The sequence below is a fragment of the Eriocheir sinensis genome, chromosome 34 (genome assembly GCF_024679095.1).
Source record: "Eriocheir sinensis breed Jianghai 21 chromosome 34, ASM2467909v1, whole genome shotgun sequence".
Classification (NCBI taxonomy): Eukaryota; Metazoa; Arthropoda; class Malacostraca; order Decapoda; family Varunidae; genus Eriocheir; species Eriocheir sinensis.
The window spans coordinates 6,648,434-6,671,063 of record NC_066542.1 but is presented as its reverse complement, the minus strand read 5'-3'; the positions used below and the strand labels follow the sequence as shown (position 1 = coordinate 6,671,063).

Here is a 22,630-nt window from a genome sequence, read left to right as displayed (position 1 = left end):
CCTCACCACAAGGATCTCCACTCCTGTGGAAACAACTTGACAAAGAAAACATCTTCAAGACTTTGTTAGGGAGCAATTATGTCATGAATACTGCTTCAGATTTTTCCATTAGGCTTCAACGATTAATTCCAGCCAGCACCATTTAGGTTATGAACTGTTGTACAGTGCCTGAAGTGCTACAATATGGGCAGTGATGAAAAGGGAAATAATGGTACAAATTAATCTTAACATAATATTGTGCAAGAAAGGAACAAAATGTGCTGCTCATGCATTACCGTGTCCTTATCTGGTACCTGTCTGGCGGTCACGTCTCTGTCCTTCTTGGTCAGGTTGAGTCTCTCTTTCATAGACTGCCAAAGAAAATAAATTTTGTTAATCATCCTTCTTGCTGCACATCCCCATCACGCCTGTGAGGAGGCAGTGCTGTGAGAGAAGCACTCTGACTGCTGATATTTTGGGAATTGCACACTTAATATTGTTGTAAAACAAAAGCAAAACACTGTAATAAAAAAAAAACTTAAACTCCCTAAAAATAAACAGCATGGTTGGTCCATGATGTACTAGACCTAGTAACTGTCCTATTATGTATAACTTTAGCATCCATACATTTATTATCTCCAGAATGAACAATTATAACATCATGACTCATTATATGCAAACCCCCGAGTCTCACCTTCACCTCCTCCTTGGTGTGCTCGATGAAGGCCCTCCTTGAAGACAGTTCACCGCCGTCGATCTTGAACTTCCTTGGGTTTTTCTCGACAATACGTGGACACTCAGAGTTAAGGAGCACAAGCAGGATGGTGTAAAGCAACGCCGCCGCAGCGACACACATGGACAACTCAGCCTCCAGCACCCGGCACATGAAAGGGGGCACAGGGGGCGGCCACCCAGGGTCCTCGGCCCTGGGTGGAGGTGGGGGGCCAGGGCATGGGGCCGAGGGGGGCAGAAGGCCGAAGGAGGACACAAAGAGGTCTGACATTGGGGTGGAAAGGTCTGCAAACTTAAGGCGCCCAAACACCCACTCCTCGAAGCGGGACTCGAGGAAGGGTACCTGTGTCTGCCCTCACCCATGCACACCTGCCCACACCTGCCTCCCCGGCGACTCAGTGGGCAGAGGGAAGGGAAAGGAGCCCGGCAGAGGATGGGGTGAAGGGATGGAATGATGGTAGTGACTTCACCATTCTGTTGTCATCATAACTATCACTACCCTAGCATCGCACTCTTATGGTTGTGGCAGTGGTGACCTGAGTGGGAGTTCATGAACTCTATGACATGCATGAACTGATGTGAGGGAGTTGGATATGAATGAGAGAGTATTGGGAAACATGGAGGACTATTGGTTACAAGAGAATGAGTGACTCAGCGAATGAATCGTGATACTCGAAACACTGAGCTCAGACTGCCCAGCTCACCTAGTGCCCAAGACAATCACCAAATCGTTAGTCTGTTCTGCCCCTCATGATGCCATCCTCTTTCACTGCAGACAAGCATTACTGTATGCATGAAATCTCTTGTAGGTGTCTGTATTGCATGTTCTAGAGTGCTTGTTATATCTTTCACTGGAAAAGATGGTCTAGTTTTGTCGAAATAAGCCAAAAGGTCTTATTCAACAGTGATGTTTTTTTTCAGTCTGAAAGAAACCAAATATAAAAAAAATTACGTATGTGTTTTCCTGTATCAGGAGCATGATTTCAAAATTATGGTCATTTATGAGGGGAGGCATTTGCTTCCGACCTCGCAAACATACGACCTAATTTCCACCATTATATAACTGAAAGATCTCTCCAAACCAAAAACATGACCTCGCAAACATACGACCTAATTTCCACCATTATATAACTGAAAGATCTCTCCAAACCAAAAACATGACCAACAACAACAGTGTCATCGTCATGGGAGGGCGGAGGAAAAGCGGGGCCGTGCAGACCGCCCCGCACCATTCCTAAAGCACCTACCACATGATAACGATAACGATAAGACTGCAGGAGGACTATCGCGGCTGGTGACTGGAGGTGCGATTAAGATAAGGTTGACTGATTGGCCACATAGGTGTGCTTGGAATTCCGAAGTCACGACCTGCTATTCTGATGCTCTCAATAAAAGTTAAAGTTGGTTGCACATAAGTATAGCTACAGCGTTCATTCTGCTTTGCTTAACTAAGTGTGTGTGTGTGTGTGGGGGGGGGGGGGGGGTTCAAGTCTGACTCTCCTCCTCTTTGCATTGCGGGGCGTAGGAAAGGCGTTACGCTGTTGACAAAGGTGGTGGTGATGGTGGCGGTTGTCATGATCCCCAGGAACGATAACGCTCGCTATCAGACGCGTGTTACCCAAAACTTCCTTCATCATCCTCTCTCTCTCTCTCTCTCTCTCTCTCTCTCTCTCTCTCTCTCTCTCTCTCTCTCTCTCTCATGTATTGCTAATCATGTCTTTCTCTTCCTTTCTCATTCTCTTAACCTTCCATTTCCTCTTCCTATCTATCTACCTATCTACATCTTTATCTATCTATCTACACAAACACACAAAAAAACGTTCCCTTGACACAGCGAGATGATCCGCGTGACGGGCTGCGGGTGGCCTGAGTGGCAGCACGCGCCCCACAACAGCTTCGCGAGTGGCACAACCTTGTGGGCACGCTTGGCAACGGCTGTGGTCAGGGCAACGCAGGTCCCGTGGAGAGAGACGCACCCTGAGATACCATTCGGAGGCGGTGTGTGTGTGTGTGTGTGTGAGGGGGAAGGGGAAGGGGGGAGGGGAGGAAAGGTAGAATAAATGCGGGGGGAGTGTGTGGGGGTGGTGGTGGAAGGGGGGGGGAGGAAAGGTGGAATTAATGCACGAGTTACAGATAAGAGCAGTGCGTAGTTTCAAGCTTAAGTTCGCGTCACGTTGAGTTAATAAGCGAACTTTCTAATAGCGTGCGTAACTCGGGGGCACATTTAATAATAAGGCTACATCAGGGAATTAAGTTCACAATTGAGCAGAATATAAGTTTGTTTGTTTTTTTCTTTTTTTACAGCAGAGAAAACAGCTCAAGGGCAAAAACAAGGAAACAAGATGAAAAAAAAGCCCGCTGTTTGCTTCTTCCTCGGCCCAATACCCTCGGTTTCTCGCACCGCCCCAAAGCTAAGTGAAAATATTGTTGCACGCAGTTACCAATATCATAAGGAAGCAAATTTCAATGCCGAGTAATGGTAAAATGCTACAAATGAGGACACAGGGTACGAGGAATGCCTGCAACCCCCGCCATGCCCCGAGACACGACCCTCAGTGCTATAAATAGAACCGGTTAAATAAATAAACCAACTCATGAATGCGATTATGAATGTTTTAAAAGACAAGAAGCACGGGCGGGAAACGAACACCAGCAGCATTTCAAAAGCTTCTATCCTCTCTCTCTCTATTTTTTTTTTTATAATAGTTGACTTTAACCTGGTAGCTGCGGGGATTTTGTTTCTTAAAGGCCCTTCCCTCTAAGCGAGAAAAAATCATCACTCACGCAAACCATTTCATAATATATATCAACGCATTTGTGATCAGTTTATGCATCATCTATTTTGGGGGATTGACATAATGGCAGAAATTTGGCCCGTCGCTGGTACACGGTAAAGCCACAAATTTGGCCCGTCGCTGGTACACGGTAAAGCCACAAATTTGGCCCGTCGCTGGTACACGGTAAAGCCACAAATTTGGCCCGTCGCTGGTACACGGTAAAGCCACAAATTTGGCCCGTCGCTGCTACCGGGTTAATCCAGTTAGTCACAAATAAAAAAATAATATAGCATGAAGTGACGCATTCACATTCATGACGATAATGGGAACAAAATACGACTCATCCTCGAACCTCCAGCACGTGTAGAATGATATGTCGATGATAGATTCGTATCCCCGGATGTTTTGTTTAATGTCACCTACTATCACCTCCTATCACTAGCGGCAGTCTGATAACGCCCCAGAAATACGCGATAGCCGCACACGGAAAGGTATCGAGCATCACGCTGACGGGCAGGTGGCGGCCAGGGACTCAAGGTGGGGGTGGCGGCGCTCCGTCAGACTGGGGCGACGCTAGGGTTGCCAAATTATCGTACTCAAAACATCACATTTATCAGTTCCAGGGCCCAAAACTTTCCTACCCACACAGATAACGAAATTCCAGTTAAAGTTCTCGTTAAAAGCATCAATCATTGGCGTTTGTTTGCGATAGCTGTGACTCAGAACCGGAAAATACAATGTGCTGAGTGTCTGAGTACGATAATTTGGTAACTCTGGGAGACGCCGTGCCTTGGCCTGGCCCCTCCGGCGTGATTAATTCTCCTTCGTGAACCTCCACCTGCATGGTTGCCCCCCCCCCCCCCCCCTCCTCCCCGGTGATGTCAAGCAGGGCAACACGGCTCTAGCAACAACAACAACCACGCCACCAAACCTCCACAATGGCTGAACTTTACATCTGAGCAATCGTCTTAATTATCCAAACACAGGAGCCGACTCTCTGGCGCCAGCGGTCATCCTCTATTTTTTCCCCGCCCCTCAGATCTCTTATCGCATTCCTCGCCCTTCACCTCTGGCCGCCATAACAGCCACGGATGACTGACGACAGCGCTGGCCAGGGCTGGAGTTGCATTAATAAGGTGGACCCATAAGACCCCGAGACTGCCCGGCCGGGATTGAGAAACAAGGGAGGAGGCACCAGCAAGCGAGAACCGGGTCGCTGGCGGTGGAAGAATACTTGAGCGGTCCACTAAAGTCGGTTCCACGGGAGTTGGCGGGCCTAATCCTTGAGGGGTGGACTCGCGGACTTGGTATCATTGCTTGGGTGACGGTACTGATTCAAAGAGGTAGCAGAGAACAAGAGATAATAGGCTATCGGTCGTATTTTAAAACATTTCGTCGCCCAAGTTCACCTATTTGTCAAGCCTTTCGTAGGAGTTTTGGGCATTTTCAGTAGTTCTGTGACCCTGGTGGTAGTTTGACCCTTCCTCTGTATCGTGAACCTAATAAAACACTTATTAAAACCCGATTGACCCCCTCTTTGACCTTTAGAAATAGCTGATGTGAAAACAGAAAGTGTCCTGCACCCCCTACCGACTCTCGTTTTCGTCGTTCAAGGCCTCCATCACCTCCCCTCCACATCCTTCGTCTCCCTCGCTGGCTCCTCTTTCACGCCCTCTCCTCGTCACAGTTAAATGCCCAAAGTTTCCCGGAGCTTGCTCATGACTATTTTAAGCTCTGTAACTCTAGGTGCGACACGTCAATCCAGCTCTGTCTGTGTGTGTGTGTGTGTGTGTGTGTGTGTGTGTGTTTACGTTGTTACAGTATATATTAGAATTAGCTTCGTATTCGTCTCCTATCAATTTTTATCCAGCTCAGTTTTAAAGTCGTGAATGTCCCTTGCCTGTATTGTACCACCTTATCTAATGCATTTCAAACATTAATACTTTTATATGGAGAACTAAATATCTTCACATCATTAACACATCTAGTCTTCTATATCTCATTCCCCCTTTTTAGAGTTCCATCTGGGTTTTATCCGACTGAATCCCATCTCCATTTTGCGTGTTCAAGGGCAGGGAATGAGAGCTTGAAATAATTATTCTGTGTTTGTGTGTGTGGTGGGGGGGGAGGTTAACACACACACACACACACACACAAACACACGGTCTAATCATTTCAAGACGCTCTCATTCCCTCCCCTTCAACATGCAATATGCGTGTAAAAACCTCCTAAGTTACACATTAGTCTTTACAACTGGCGCCTTCATGTGTGTGTGTGTGCGTGTGTGTGTGTGTGTGTGAGAGAGAGAGAGAGAGAAGGGAGTGAGGTGGTGTTTAGCAAGATTATCTCCCCCAAGAGCCCGTCATTTTCTCGAGGAGGCGACACTTAGCTGCTTAACACAGTCCTAAGATAAACAACATTAGCGGGCCAGCAAACTATCACTAAACGAGGTCCGCAGATATTCCATGTACAGTCATCCACCTCCATAATTAACGCCCATCCGAAAGCGCTCAAGTTCGACAGCCCTTTGACATTCACGGCTGCAAGTTTGTCCGTATACTGATTTCTCTTTTTGGCCACTCTATTCATGAGCAGTAAGTAGCGGGCTTTTTTTTCATATTGTTTTCTTTTTTTTTTTTTACGCCGTTGCACTGTCTCCTCTTCTTTTTTTTACGCCCTTCCACTCCTCTGCTGTAAAAAAAAAAAATCATTATGACTTCATTGCCGGAGGAGGAGATTTTTCTGCAACTTTAATCAGGGATATATTCTACAGCATTTCGGCGCCCAAGTACACATATATTATTCCACAAGGCTTTCTTAGGAGTTTTGGGGCATTTCCTGAGCTAGTTTTAACACCCTGGTAGTAATTTGGCCATTCCTCTGTATCATGAACCTAAAAAAATACTCATTAGAACCCGATTTAACTTCCTTACGATCTCTGGAAATTGTTGATCTGAGAATACCAATCATAATATCTGTATAGACCAGCTCCTATTTAAGTTGTGTGAGGCTATATCTTCCCAGCAGGGTTATACTTCTCATGGTTACTGTACAAAATCATCGCGAGTAGATTTTTTAAACGATATAGATTTTTTAAACGTCGTATTGCCATGTTAGAATTTATTAGTTATGAGGCTGGGTTAACTTTTTAGTTCCACTTTTTGAGGACGAAGTAATTTAGAAAGGTTGGATTTCCATACGGTGAAGAAGACATTACAAACTAAGTCGTACAAACTGATATAAAAAAAAATCAACGAAGCCTATTAACCACGCCTTCAAAAACTCATCAAAAGAAACAAATCAACTACATTATTACTAGCAAACACTAATACGACGTTTAATAAATCAAGCAACGGTTACTTGACAAATTCATCGTAAGGATAGACACTGGGAATGTTAATAATGATAAGGTTTAGAATAGCCTACTGTGAATGTGGCACGCAACACTTCCTAGGCTATTCCTCGCTTTCATTTACCAAGTTACGAAGTCTGATTGCATATACGTTGCTACATCAGTTTCGCGGTCTATGTCGTGGTCTGTCTTTCATAAACCTTCATAAATAATTGCCTCTTGCTGTGGTTCTAAATTTGTATCATGCTTTGTCATCACCAACATGTAGGGCCGTAGGTATTACTAAACATTTCGTCACCCAAGTCACATATTTCCCAAGGCTTTCCGAGGAGTTTTGGGCATTTCCTGTGGTTTTATGCGCCTGGTGGTAGTATGACCCTTCTTCTGTATCATGAACCTAAGGAAAGACTCATTAGAACCCGACTGACTCCCTCTTTGACCTTTAGAAATAGCAGATTTGAGAAGCGATAGTGTCTTAATACCGACCGTTGTCTTAGGAGTTCATGAAGAGTCTATAGAAAATAATCCTCAGTAATGCGAAGCTAATATAACTAAACTTGACAAGCTTACAGTAACATAAGCTTCGAACACGTCAATATCAGTCACTAAACGCATCAATCCTTCCTTTTAAACATAACATATCAGACATGACATTTGACACGCTTTTTAACTCTTCAAGAACAGTGCGAGAATGGATTTGTTTGTTTACTTGTCATATAAATTCTAAAAACATCAATACCAACCCCTCAAAGCAAAACATTCAATACATTCTTCCATAATAAACACTAAACATAACAGCCACTACCTCGCCTCCTCTCTAACTCTTCATGAACACTAAAAGAAAGAGATTGTCTGTAATACATGCTCGGAATACATCAATACCACTAACTCAAAGCATCAACTAACATCATGATACAGCCAGTACTCTTCGCATCCTCTAACTCCTCACAAACGCAACGAGAAGGAGTGTGTTTCGAAAGTGCCATTGCCTAAGAGAAGCCTCAAGAGACAGACGACCGTGTAACCAACCATACAGTCAGTCACGCGGGAAACATTAAGGAAACACACGGAGTCATCACCACAACGAGGCTGCCACATCATCGTCTTGCTTGTAACTCTCGTCGCATAAACAGCTACAGGGTTTTGCACAACTCATCTTGACACTCGACAGCAAGAGGAGAAGCAAATGAGCCTTACGTCTTTACTATAACCTTTACTAACGTCTTTACTAACAATAACGAGGCTGGTTTCTTTGTTTGTTTTTTTGTTGACCAGTTTTTGAAGGTGTTGGTTTGCATAACTCATCCCGACACTCGACAGCAAACGGCCAAGATGCAAATGAGTCTTACGTCTTTGCTATAACCTTTACTAACGTCTTTACTAACAATAATGAGGCTGGTTTCCTAGTTTCTTTGTTTGTTGACCAGTTTTGAAGGTGTGGGTTTGCATAACTCATCCCGACACTTGACAGCAAACGGCCAAGATGCAAATGACTGATGTCTTTACCAATGTCCTCACTAAAAATATGTCTTCACTAATAACTTTACTAACGGCTTTACTAACAAAAATATGGTTGGTTTGTCCTTTTTAACCCGTTTTTCAAGGCGTTATTAGTTGGTTTTGTTATGTATCAGATTATACGACTCAGATTGTAATATGTTGACTTAACTGTGAAAATCTAACACTTCTAACTAACTCCGTCTCAAAATTAGAATCAAAAAGCCAAACTAGCGTCATAACTTAATAAGTACTAATATGACCTTTTTTTAAATCTGCCCTTAACCTCAAGACTCCCTTATCGCTTACAGAGTGGGAGGGTAAAAGAGTGTGCAAGACTGTTTGACTGGCTGACAGAGCAAGCACTTGGCGCCGCAATATCTTACAGGACTTATGACGCAGAGAATTGAATTTGAGGAGTGAAAGCCAAGCAGATATCTAGCATGACAACATACCCGGGAAAAAAAAAATTGTAAGAAAATCAAATAATCAGGAAAGTTCATTATTTTAAGACAGCTCACCACAACAGAAAAAAAAAAACTTGTAAGAAAATCAAATAATCAGGAAAGTTAATTATCTTAAGACAGCTCACCACAACAGAATTAATGATCTAACTCTGTACAATATGTCTCATAATATATTCTGTTCAAGGCGTAAAAACCTTTATATTAGCCAATCATTCATCGTTCGTATAGTTCCAGGGAGTTATTTTTTTAAGGGGCAGTTCAACATGATATCAACCGTATTTTTTTATAGTACAGCGTTTCACAGGAGCATAAACAGCTTTTTTTTCTTATGCTACGTTCTTAGTAATTCCTGTATCCTATTCCTGTATTAAAGAAAATCAAATAACCACGAAAGTTCAGTTTTTAAAGGGACGGTCCAACATAACAATACTGATCTTAGGCTAATCTTTTATAGTATACGTTTCAATGGAGTGCAAACCCTTTTTTTTCTTTTTTAATTCCACGTTCTTGAAGTTTAAAAAGTGCTTGCCATCCCTTAACATAACAATACTAATCTTATTTCCTTATAGTAGGCTACACGTGTTTTCCTTATAGTAGGCTACACGTGTTTTCCTTATAGTAGGCTACACGTGTTTTCCTTATAGTAGGCTACACGTGTTTTCCTTATAGTAGGCTACACGTGTTTTCCTTATAGTAGGCTACACGTGTTTTCCTTATAGTAGGCTACACGTGTTTTCCTTATAGTAGGCTACACGTGTTTTCCTTATAGTAGGCTACACGTTTTTCCTTATAGTAGGCTACACGTGTTTTCCTTATAGTAGGCTACACGTTTTTTCCTTATAGTAGGCTACACGTGTTTTCCTTATAGTAGGCTACACGTTTTTTCCTTATAGTAGGCTACACGTTTTTTCCTTATAGTAGGCTACACGTTTTTTCCTTATAGTAGGCTACACGTTTTTTCCTTATAGTAGGCTACACGTTTTTTCCTTATAGTAGGCTACACGTTTTTTCCTTATAGTAGGCTACACGTTTTTTCCTTATAGTAGGCTACACGTTTTTTCCTTATAGTAGGCTACACGTTTTTTCCTTAAAGTAGGCTACACGTTTTTTCCTTAAAGTAGGCTACACGTTTTTTCCTTATAGTAGGCTACACGTGTTTTCCTTATAGTAGGCTACACGTTTTTTCCTTATAGTAGGCTACACGTTTTTTTCCTTATAGTAGGCTACACGTTTTTTCCTTATAGTAGGCTACACGTTTTTTCCTTAAAGTAGGCTACACGTTTTTTCCTTATAGTAGGCTAAACGTTTTTTCCTTAAAGTAGGCTACACGTTTTTTCCTTATAGTAGGCTAAACGTTTTTTCCTTAAAGTAGGCTACACGTTTTTTCCTTAAAGTAGGCTACACGTTTTTTCCTTAAAGTAGGCTAAACGTTTTTTCCTTATAGTAGGCTACACGTTTTTTCCTTAAAGTAGGCTACACGTTTTTTCCTTATAGTAGGCTAAACGTTTTTTCCTTAAAGTAGGCTAAACGTTTTTTCCTTAAAGTAGGCTACACGTTTTTTCCTAATAGTAGGCTAAACGTTTTTTCCTTATAGTAGGCTACACGTTTCACCGGAGCGTAACTTCAATTCCACGTTCCTATAGAGTTCCAGTATCAACAACTCCCACACCCACATTACATTACATTCCACATTACATCCACCACCCCTCAAACAGTCTGGCAACCACAAACTCCACCACAACTAGCACACGAGACCACAACCACCAGTACCACCACCACCACTAACCCGGCTTTAGCTTGTTCGTGTTATATGATGCTTTGTTTGATCAGCTGGAAGGAAGGAGAGAGAAGGGAGGAGGGGAAGAGGGGGAGCATAAGAAATGAGAGATAGAAAGAAAGCAGATGGGGTGGGGAGGGGAAGGTTGCAAGCACATATGGTACGTGTAAAGAGTATTGTAATGTTTGTTGTTTTTAATTGTTGTTACTACTAGTGGTGGTAGAACTGGTGTTGCTAGTAGATATGGTGGTGATAATGGTTGTGATTCTAGGGTTGGGGAAAGGACGATAAAGGAAAAGGATGATAAAAAGGTGATGTTAGTGGTGATGATAGTGATTTTAATATGTCAAGAGTTGGGAAAAGAAATGCGAGGAGTGAGAATGAAAAATTGATAGTCGTGGTGGTAGTGATTTCAAATGCTACGAGAATAGGATGATAAAAAGTGATGTTGGTGGTAGTGGTGACTTGAAAAGGTGTGAGAGGTTTTAGGAAAGGTGGGAAGAGGAATAGAAGAAGGAAGAGAGAGTAACAGAAGGATAAAAAAATATTGTCGAGGTTATGGGGCTGATTTCTAAGGTGCACGAACGGTTGGGAAATGGAGGAGAGAGGAATAGAAGGTGGTTGTGGTTGTGTGGTGTATCCAAGAATCTACTTATGAACAGATCCGCGGGGAAAGTAGTAACCTCTCCTCCCGAAATTGACCCCTCTTTCGGCCACTTCTTTTGATTCTTTTTTTAGGAGCAGCGAGTAGCGGGCTTTTTTTTATTATTGTTTCCTTTTTTTGTGTGCCCTTGAGCTGTCTCCTTTGTTGTTAAATAAGATGTAAAGCGGTGGTCTACAGCCAGTTTCTACAAGGTCAATAGCTACATTTTCCAATATATACATTTTCCTATAACTTAACATGGGGGGCTCGTGAGGGGCGTCAACTCTGATCTTCTAAGAGGGTGGGCGTGGCGGTCTGTGTTCGTAACGGGGCGTGGAGGCACCAATCAACGCTTCCCTGGCTGCTCCTCTCCCCTCTCACGTCATCTACTTCCAAGGCCCAAAAAGGTGGTTAATCGGGTTCCCATGAGTGTTTTGTCACGTTCATGGTACAGAGGAAGGATCAAACTACCACCAGTGTCATAGAAGCACCTCTGGAAATGCCCGAAACGCCTACGAAATCGAAATGTGCAAAGGGACCGGAATGTTTTAGAATTTAGAATGTAGCGCCAAGACCGAGCAGCGCGCCGTGACCGGAGAGGGAGCAATGTGCGATGTGCTGCCGTGCGCGCTCAAGGGATTAAACTCGCGTGAAATGATATAATGCACGGGGTAAGGAGGCGATGAACCCGGTATGACTCCTGGGTAAAAAATATATATACTGCATCGATTTAAAGACCTCGGAGCATCCCACAGGAGTCAAACTATATACAAGAGGCTGAGATAGTGTGAAATACAGCCTAGTTGTGGTTGTTAAAGTGAAGTAGGCTATTATAGTGAACAGACCCTCCCCCCTTCTCCCTCCCTCTCTCCCACACACGCACGCACGCACACGCATATTTTTTTTTTTCGCACAGTTATAAAAAATAGTAAAGGAATGCACAGTGTTTTAAAAAGACTTACAGAATGCGCAGTAAAGATGTGCAAATATTTATGTGTGCAGCCACCGTGGTTATGAGTGTGTGTGTGTGTGTGTGTGTGTGTGTGTGTGTTGACCTTCGCGTGCTTGCACATTGAGAGGAAAAAATTATGGCTGATTAGAACTGAGTAGACATGAGTTAGAGGAGGAGGAGGAGGAGGAGGAGGAAAGAGAAAACGAAGAAGAGGAAAAAGAAGAAGAAAAAGAAGAAGAAGAAGAAGAAGAAGAAGAAGAGTTAAAGAAGAGGATAAAGGAAAAAAAAGAAGAAAACGAAGACGAAGAAGAAAAAGACGAAAAACAATGCAGGCTTAAAACAACAAAACAACAACAACAACAACAAACATATAAATAAAACAGGCCCAGACAACCCAACACTGACAGACTGAAGTGGCATACATACATACATACATACATACATACAGACAGACAGACAGACCCAGGAATACACAAGCAGAGATATGGACGCCCTTAAACTGGCTCTCTTCCCACCCACAGAGAGAGAGAGAGAGAGAGAGAGAGAGATCCTGCTCCTTGCAACGGCCTCTACGCAATAATCACGGGAGTTCTCTCTCTCTCTCTCTCTCTCTCTCTCTCTCTCTCTCTCTCTCTCTCTCTCTCTCTCTAACCTTGCAGCAGCCTCTTCGCAGTTATCAAGACAGGAATATTACACTCTCTCTCTCTCTCTCTCTCTCTCTCTCTCTCTCTCTCTCTCTCAACCCTTCAGCCTCTCAACAGTTATCAAGGCATACATTTTTTCTACTCTCTCTCTCTCTCTCTCTCTCTCTCTCTCTCTCTCTCTCTCTCTCTCTCTCTCTGAACACAACACCCTCCCGCCCACTCAAGTCCACTTATCTTTCTTCTTCACATCCAATAAAGTGAGATTACATTTTTATTCACTTTATAATTGAAAAAAAAAAAAAAAAAAAAAGACTAAATTTCGCCACAGTGTATTACGAAGCCTCGAGTGAAGCCGTGAATGAGACAACTGAAGCTTCGAATAATATGTGAGGCTTCGGTGCTTCACGACCCCTGTTCTTCCTTGAGGCTCACCGTGAAGCGTTATCCTCCTCTCTCTCTCCCTCTCTCTCTCCCTCTCAGCAAAAAGAATGTAACGGGGGATGATTCACAATAGAAGAATGTACAGCAATAACAGGAGAATGAGAGTGAGAGGAATGGAAGGAGGAGGAAAAAATGAAGAGAGGAGAGGAAAGAGAGAGCGAGCGAGGAGGAGCAGGAGGAAATGGAGAAGAGAGGAACAAAAGGGGAGGAGGAAAGGGAAGGAAAAAGAGGAAATGGAGGAACGTATAGAATAGGAGAGGAGGTTGAGAGGGGAAGAAGATTGAAAAGGTGAAGGGAAAGGAAATATTTAAGATAAGGTTGAGAGGGAGAGGAGGGAAGGAGGGGAAAATAAGTAGAAAAGGCACAGACGAGGATAGAAGATAAGAGGGAAAGGAGAGGAGGCTAAGAGGAAAAGAGGATTGAATAGGTGAAGAGAAAGGAAGTATTAAAGATAAGGTTGAGAGGGAAAGGAGGGAAGGAGGGAAAAAAAAGTAGAGATGCGGAGGAGGAAAGAAGAGGGAAAGGAGAGGAGGCTAAGAGGAGAAAGAGGATTGAAATGGTGAAGAGAAAGGAATTATAAAAGATAAGGTTGAGAGAGGGAAAGGAGGAAAGGAGGCCAAAAAAAAAGTAGAAGAGATGCGGAGGAGGAAAGAAGATAAGAGGGAAAGGAGAGGAGGCTAAGAGGAAAAGAGGATTGAATAGGTGAAGAGAAAGGAGGTATTAAAGATAAGGTTGAGAGGGGGAAAGGAGGAAAGGAGGCCAAAAAAAAAGTAGAAGAGATGCGGAGGAGGAAAGAAGATATAAGGGAAAGGAAATATGATGCAACGTTACCAGACTGTCGTACTCAGCCTCTTAAATTAACCGACTTCCAACCCAAAAACTGTCTGCTGGTCCCTAATAACGAGCCTCATTTATATTCATCGTTAAAATAGTTAATTCCTGATGCTTCTTGGCAATAGTTAGGCGTCAGAAACCGGTAAATACTATGCTCTGAGTACGATAATCTGGGAACGGTGATATGATACGGTATAAACAGGGAACCAAGAGAAGAAGAAAAATTAGGAAGTGGAGAAACAGAGAACGGTAAGAGAGTGAGAGAGATAGAGGAAGAAACGACAGAGGGAATGAAAGGAGGAGAAAGGGATACGAGGGAAAGAAGAAAAGGGTGTGAGAAGAAAAAGGACAAAAAGAGTAAGGAAAGGAGAGGATGACAAGAGTGTGAGAGGAAGATAAGACGAAGAAAATAAGAAAACAAAGGGTAAAGGGAAGGGAAGAAGGGAGAGAGAAGAAAAAGAGAGAAGTACAAGGTTGTGAAAGGAGAAAATAGGAAAACAAAAGGAAGGGAAGAAGGGAAAGAGGAGAAAGGAGAGAAATACAAGGATGTGAAAGGAGAAAATAGGAAAACAAAAGGAAGGGAAGAAGGGAAAGAGAAGAAGGGAGAGAAATACCAGGATGTGAAATAGAGGAAAGAGTATGACCAGGGTAAAGGAAGGAATGGAGGAAAGTGTAAAAACAATAAAGAGAAAGGAAAGGAAAGACAACCAGGCAAAGGAGAGGAGGGGGAGCAGTGTACGGTCAAAGAGGAGGGAAGGGAGGGAAGTGCAGAACCCAAGTGGAGAGGAAAGTAGGAGGGGGGGAGGGAGGGAAGCGTATAAGAGCGCCCCTAGTCACGCCAGCACCTGCGTCAAGAGATCCGACAGGTGGGCCGCGGAGGGTGGGAGAGGTTCGAGGGTCAGCGCCCTTACCGTGCCACAAACTTATCCTCCTCCTCCTCCTCCTCCTTCTCTGGTATCCTTCTCTCATTCTGCATATTATCCTCCCTCCTTCTCACCCTCCTTTCCTTCTCTCCTTCTACACAATACCTTTCCTTCTCCTCTCATCCTTGTTTTCTCCTTAACTTCTCTCCATCTCTAGATATTCTCAAACGCCTCCGCCTATCAACAATTTCCAAAGACCAAAAAGGAGATTAATCGGGTTCTAATGAGTGTTTGTTTAGGTTCACGGTACAGAAGAAGGATCGCATTACCAGAAGGGTCATAAAAGTACCCCAGCTAATGCCCCAAACTCCTATGAAAGTCTTGTTAAATGTGTGTGTGTGTGTGTGTGTGTGTGTGTGTGTGTGTGTGTGTGTGTGTGTGTGTGTGTGTGTGTGTGAAATGTTGAAGAATATGCAGAAAAAGAAGAGTCTAGTCATTTTGCCTTCTTCCGCCTTCGCTTCCTGCCAAAATTCCTGCTGGTTCATCCTCAATCGTGACTCAGCCCACTCACGCCACTCACTCACGTACTCACTCATTCATTCCAAACACAAACAATGGCCCCGGTTGCAACACACACACACACACACACACAGAGAGCAGTGCAGTAATGATTAATGTGTGTGTGTGTGTGTGTGTGTGTGTGTGTGTGTGTGTGTGTTAGAGAAAGAGAGAAAGAAAGAAAGAAAGCGTGTGTGTCAGAGAGAAAGAAAGAAAGCAAGAAAGAAGGAACGATAAAAAAGCAAGAAAAAGAAAACAAGAGAGAGAGAGAGAGAGAGAGAGAGAGAGAGAGAGAGAGAGAGAGAGAGAGAGAGAGAGAGAGAGAGAGAGAGAGAGAGAACGATAAAGAAAGAAAAAGCAAAAGAAAATATGAGAAATCAGAGAGAGAGAGAGAGAGAGAGAGAGAGAGAGAGAGAGAGAGAGAGAACACAAACAAATGGCTCTTGTCACCGCCAGACTGACAAGCACGCGTATCTCTGCAGGCTTTGTTTGTGTCTGCAACCGGCCATCACTCCGACCCCCGCGGCGAGGCCCTGCACCACTGCCCGGGACGTGAGGCGCCGGGATGCTACGAAAGGCGCCGTCACCGCTGTCACGCCACCAAGCTTTCTTTTACATGTGCGAGCTGCTGCGTCACCTTCAGGCAGAGGGTCCGTTACCTACACTGGGCCGCGAGCTTGCTAACCTAACCTAACCTAACCTGACCTAGCCTAACCTAACCTAGCCTAGCCTAACCTAACCTAACAACCTAACCAAACCTAACCTAACCTAGCCTAGCCTAACCTAACCTAACCTAGCCTAGCCTAGCCTAGCCTAACCTAGCCTAGCCTAACCTAACCTCCCTTATGTAACTTAGTACCAGTCGGCGATAGGCACGACTCTTACAACTATCGAGACTTTAAAATAGGTCGTGAGGGAAAGGCTGAACATTAGGGTCGTAGGAAGAAAGGTTAACCTAGAGAAAGCATTAATAGGGAGAGAATGATGATCTATATATTCGAAGGAAGGAAATCTCTGCCGCTTTTTCAGATGTCGCCACAGCAGTCAACCTTACGAGGCGGACGCACATCACCACCACCACCATCATCATCATCATCATCATCATCATCACAAGCCTCTATTAATCCGATGAATGACAAACTACTTTCCAAATACTTTTCAACTCCGATAAATCATGTGTTCCTATGTAATCTAATATCATCGCTCTACTTGGTTATGTCTGCTATGCCTTCTACAATTCATTGGTTGCCACGCTGTTTCTTTGGTTGTCCATCTGATATTAGTCAAGACACAATTCCCGGGTTGTCATGCGGTTACTCTGGTTGCCTATCTGCTACTGGCCAAGACGTAAATCCTGGGTTGTCACGCTGTTATTTTGGTTATCTATCTCCTATTCCTCCACTGTCACGCTGTTTGGTTGTCCATCTGCTATTACCCAAGACACAATTCCTAGGTTTCCACGGTGTTACTTTGGTTGCCATCTGCTTTTCCTGGGTCGTCATGCGGTTGCTTTGGTTATCTATCTGCTTCTAGCCAAGACACAAAGGACAGGACTAAGCGCCTCAACCAGCTGACAGGGCGTCGTTGTCCCTCCCCCGGACGCACCGCATGACCGAGTTCCGACCCACTGCGTCAAGGAAACACGGCCGCCTCTCTTCTCAAACGATTCAGGGATCACACCCACCCACATCTGATAAGGCTTTCGTGGAGGTTGTGTTAGTATTTCCATGGGTAGTTTTATGAGTCTACTGATAGTTTGAACGTGAAAAACACTCATGGGAACCAGACTCATCTTCTTTGTGGCCTTGGGAAACGTTAGTTGGGAGAACGGAAAGCGTTTGATGAGATGGGTCCTACCGAAAGCGTTTGATGAGATGGGTCCTACCGAAAGCGTTTGATGAGATGGGTCCTACCGAAAGCGTTTGATGAGATGGGTCCTACCGAAAGCGTTTGATGAGATGGGTCCTACCGAAAGCGTTTGATGAGATGGGTCCCACCGAAAGCGTTTGATGAGATGGGTCCTACCGAAAGCGTCTGATGAAATGGATCCAAGTCTTCCCGGGGCATTAGGGAGGTTATATTTTGAATCTCCTCATAGAACGACCTCTTGATCTTTATAATAGGTAGTGCAGTGTCTTAAAAAGTATCAAGTATCAGTAGAATCGTTCTTAAGGTAATATAGTTTGAGGAGACTAACGACTAGGAGGCCTAAAGCGGTTCTATGGTTCTATATATATATCTATGTATCGCTTGTACTCCTTCCATTTCATCCCAGACTTCTTCCCTTCTTCCTCTTCCCTTTATTAGTTATTTTTACCCTCTTCTTTTGCCTTACCTAAAACAAAACCATGCAAGAAAACACACCAGGCCCAAGGAGCAACACACACTCCCGCTGGTGATAGTGTAGTAGTAGTAGTAGTAGTAGTAGTAGTAGTAGTAGTAGTAGTAGTAGTAGTAGTAGTCATAGTAGAAGAGGTAAAACTCAAGAGTAATCGAGTGTGAATGACGCCATCGCTTCATTCCTGCACACTCCGTCCCCTAACCACACACACACACACACACACTCTGACTCCCTCCCTCACACACACTCACACACTGCCTCCCTTATTCACTCGCAATACTCTCCTTTACTCAACTTCCTCCCTCACTCCCTCTTACTCACTCCATTCCTCACTCACTCACTCTCCCTTGACTCCTTCCCCCTCCCAAACACCAGGAGGGGGAAGGAAGACAAAGGGAAGGGAGAGGAAGGGAGAGGGAGGGAAGAGGAGAAGAGAGGAAGGGGTAAGGAAAGAAAGAGAGGGAAAGAAAGAGTGGGGAAAGGAAAGAGAGGGAGGGGAAGGAGGGGAGAGATTGGGGAGGGAGATAAGAGGGAGGAGAGAGGAGAGAAGCGAGTGAGCACCTTAACAATTGAAGCAGAAAGACGAGAGATGGGTGATAGCTTGCAGTGCGGGTCTGTCTGTCTGTCTCTGTGTCTGTCTGTCTGTCTCTTGCTTTTCTCCTCCTCCTCCTCCTCACTCCTGCTTTCTTAACTACTTCACTCTTCTCTCCTTCCTACAAAGACACCTCATATTTTCTCTTGGATTTCTTTTCTTTATTCTTTCTCTTTCTCAGTCTCCAATATCTCACACTTGACACCACTTAGCTTTCCTTTCTTCTTCAAAAACTCACTTCAAACTTTTTTACTTGTTTTTTTGTGTGTGTTTGTGTGTGTGTGTGTGTGTGTGTGTGTGTGTGTGTGTGTGTGTGTGTGTGTGTGTGTGTGTGTGTGTGTGTGTGTGTGTGTGTGTGTGTGTGTGTGTGTGTGTGTGTGTGTGTGTGTGTTCTTTTTCCTTCCTCAGCCATTCTTCCTTCTGCAAACTCATTTTTCTCTCCACTTAAGTTTTTTTTTTCTCTTCTTATCTACTTCTCTCTCTCTTCCTCACTTCCTTCCTAGACACACTTCACATTTTTTCAAGGCCTTTTCTTTTTTTTCCTCTTTTCCTCCGTCTTCCAAAACCTCATACTTAACACGTTTTATTATAGTTTTCCCTTCTTTTCTACTTCTTTCTTTTCCTCCCTTCCTTCCTAGACACACTAAACATCTGTACTTGATTTTGTTTTCTTTTCTTTTTCTTCCTCTTTTCCTTCGTCTCCTTAAACCTCACACTTCACACCATTTTGTTTGTTTTCCTTCTTTTCCTTCCTCTTTTCCCCTCCTAAAACTCATTCTTCACGCCTTTTCTTTGTTTTTTTTCTTTTATTTTCCTTACTCTATCTTTTCCTTCGTCTGTAAAATCTCACACTTCACATCTCTTAGTTTTTATTCCGGCTTTTCCACTTCTCTTTTCTTTTCCTCCTTCCCTTGCTTGTTTTTTTCCTTCTTTTCCTTCCTCTTTTCTTTTCCTCCTTACCTTCCTTGTTCTTCTCTTTCCTCCCTTCTCTCAAACTCTCTCCCTTCACACATTTACTAATTTTCCCTTCCTTCCTTTCTACTTTTCTTTCCCTTCCTCTTCTTCCCTCAAAACACTCCCTCCGCACCTTCTCTTTATTTCTTTTCCTCCATTCCTTCCTTCCTTTCTACTTTTCTTTCCCTTCTTCTTCTTCCCTCAAAACACTCTCTCCGCACCTTCTCTCTATTTCTTTTCCTTCTCTTCCTCCTTTCCTTCCTTCCTTCCTTTCTACTTTTCTTTCCCTTCTTCTTCCCTCTAAACACTCCCTTCACACCTCTCTATTTCTTTTCCTTCTCTTCCTTCTTTCCTTCCTTCCTTCCTTTCTACTTTTCTTTCCCTTCTTCCCTCTAAACACTCCCTTCACAACATCAAATGACTTTTTTTTCCTCCTCTTCCTCCTTCCCTTCCTTCCTCAACCTAAAAACTACACTAACAACCACTTACTCTTTCTTTTCTTTTTTTCTCGCTTCCTGCTTTTCTCTAACTAAAAACTACACCAGCATCCTTCTCTTCCTTCTTCCCTTCCTTTCTCCCTCTACCTAAAAACTACACAGAGAACCATTTCCTTTTTTTTCTTTTTCTTCTTCTTCTTCTTCTTTTTATTATCACGTGCTATAAATCCTTCTCCTTCCTCCCTACATTTTTTTTTTTTTTTTTTTTTTTTACCTAAGCCGGATATATACCTCCCGTCCCCTCCGTGTGTGTTAGTATTACCTCCTCCTCTTCCTCCTCCTCCTCCTCTTCCTCTTCCTCTTCCTCCTCCTCCTCCTCCTCCTCCTCTCACTACCTTGTCACGCCTCTCGAGCTAGACCTTGGAGATGACACTCAGCGGTTTGCTCTCTCTCTCTCTCTCTCTCTCTCTCTCTCTCTCTCTCTCTCTTATCTATCTTTTTTTTCTTTCTCTCCCTCTTCTCTTATTTTTTTCTTTTCTTTATTCTCTCTCTCTCTCTCTCTCTCTCTCTCTCTTATCTATCTTTTTTTTTCTTTCTCTCCCTCTTCTCTTATTTTTTTCTCTCTCTCTCTCTCTCTCTCTCTCTCTCTCTCTCTCTCTCTCTCTCTCTCTCTCTTCCACCCCTCCCCCCTCGGCCTTGTTCCGTGATGGCACTCGAAGCGTCCACCACCACCACCACCACTACCACCACCACCACCACCACTAACACTACCACCACCACCACCACCGTGGTACCACCTTGGGGCTGTGTGCAGATTCAGTTGAACGGTGATTTCGAACAAGGACTTTTTAATTCATTTTCGCAAACATCATCATCATCATCATCATCTTACTAATACTAACAATGATATATATAATGACCCTCACTTTCACCTGTCAACATAACTCCACGTCAAATTTCACGCTAGTCCGAATTTTGCGTCACGTTCACACTATCAAGCGTTTTTATACAGAATAGGCGCTGGTAACTACATTCCGCCGTGCAGATTTCCTCATATTTGTTAGTGTTGTTTAGTTTTGCAATACGTGTGTCGAGCAGTGCCTCCGCCATCTACAACACTATAGTAAGCCACAACAAAATGATATGCATCCTACAGCAAATAGTTACCTGGTATCTTACATTTAATAACATATAGTCCAACCATTAGTTTCCTGACACCTTAAAATTCGTAACCTAGCCTAGCAAATAGTTACATATCACCTCAAAATTAGTACTAACCTAGCAGAGCAAATAGTTACATATCACCTCAAAATTAGTACTAACCTAGCAGAGCAAATAGTTACATATCACCTCAAAATTAGTACTAACCTAGCAGAGCAAATAGTTACATATCACCTCAAAATTAGTACTAACCTAGGAGAGCAAATAGTTACTAATCACCTCAAAATTAGTAACAAAGCCCTATCACTCGTTACCTATCACCTCAAAATCTAGCCCGAGCAAAAAGTCACCTCAGAATTTGTAATATAACCCCCACCTCCTGAAATTGACCTCTCTTTTCAATATTCTTCTATACTCTAACATACATTGAAGCTATTGACGTTTGAGGGAAGAAATATGTGGAGAGTGATAGCCTACTTCCACAGAAAACATCCAATATTTAACGATTCTGCCACCAAAGTATTGAATTAAGGAAAGTATTTGAAATTATGACAGATGGGAAAACACACACATTGACGTTTTGTTTGGAAGAAATGTGTGTGTGAGTAAATATACTACTTCAACATCAATAACATCCAATATTTCACGATACAAAAAGTTTTAGTTGTATTAAGTATTTGAGATTATGACAGACAAGCTATTGACGTTTGAAGGAAGAAATATGTGTAGAGTAATAGCCTACTTCCACAGAAAACATCCAATATTTCACGATTCTGCCACCAAAGTATTTAATTAAGGAAAGTATTTGAGATTATGACAGATGGGAAAACACACATTGAAGCTATTGACGTTTGAGGGAAGAAATGTGTGTAGAGTAATAGCCTACTTCCACAGAAAACATCCAATATTTCACGATTCCGTCACCAAAGTATTAAGGAATGTTATTTGAGATTATGAGAGATGGGAAAACACACATTGAAGCTATTGACGTTTCAGGGAGGAAATATGTGTAGATTGATAGCCTACTTCCACAGAAAACATCCAATATTTCACGATTCCGTCACCAAAGTATTAAGGAGAGTTCTTGCGATTGTGACAGAAGGGAAACACACATTGAAGAAGTTTAAGGGAGGAAATTCCATGTGGGGAGTAAAGCTTCCAGAAAAAAACTCCAACATTTTACGGATCTGCCAGCCAAGTATTGAAGGAAAGTTTTGTGAGATTGTGACTGCCAAGGAAAACACGCACGCACGCAGCGACCAACTTTTTTTTTCCTTCTTTTTACAGTACTGGAAACCGCTCAAGGGCAGTAAACCAAGAGGAGAAAAACATAGAATCCCGTTAGAAAATAAAAGGCCGCTACTAGAAAAAAAAAATGTCCACTAGGAAAAAACAAAAAAAACAAGCCTACTAAGAAGAAAAAAAGGCCACTAGGGAAACAAAAAAACAAAGGAAGACCCCTAGACAAAAATAAGCCTAGTAAGAAAAAACAGCCCACGAAGGAAGACGTATATAACTTTTTTTTATAATTAAATAACTCGAGCGAAACTTTAACATTCAACACATCAGTCAAATACTCGCTCCACAACCTCACGACACCAACACCTCACTATCCCCTCATATACTTT

The 22,630-nt window shown here is 43.1% G+C and overlaps 1 protein-coding gene and 1 long non-coding RNA gene across 6 annotated transcripts in view; both read right to left on the bottom strand.

The window, feature by feature from the left end:
* Nucleotides 1-22,630, bottom strand: part of LOC127006986 (syntaxin-6-like) — a 48,566-nt gene that overhangs the window by 9,963 nt on the left and 15,973 nt on the right. For 4 of the 5 annotated variants that reach the window (XM_050877434.1, XM_050877432.1, XM_050877435.1 and 1 more), the window contains 2 exons: nucleotides 674-768; nucleotides 276-350 (listed from right to left, as the gene is read on the bottom strand). In XM_050877434.1, coding sequence (XP_050733391.1) covers nucleotides 276-350; nucleotides 674-768 — 170 coding nt within the window. The remainder of the gene's footprint in view (nucleotides 1-275; nucleotides 351-673; nucleotides 769-22,630) is intronic. The other variant, XM_050877433.1, reaches the window with a different exon arrangement.
* Nucleotides 2,350-12,771, bottom strand: LOC127006987 (uncharacterized). Its single transcript, XR_007760000.1, has 2 exons — nucleotides 9,684-12,771; nucleotides 2,350-9,359 (listed from the first exon to the last, which is right to left on the bottom strand). It is a non-coding gene; the product is annotated as an uncharacterized LOC127006987 (long non-coding RNA).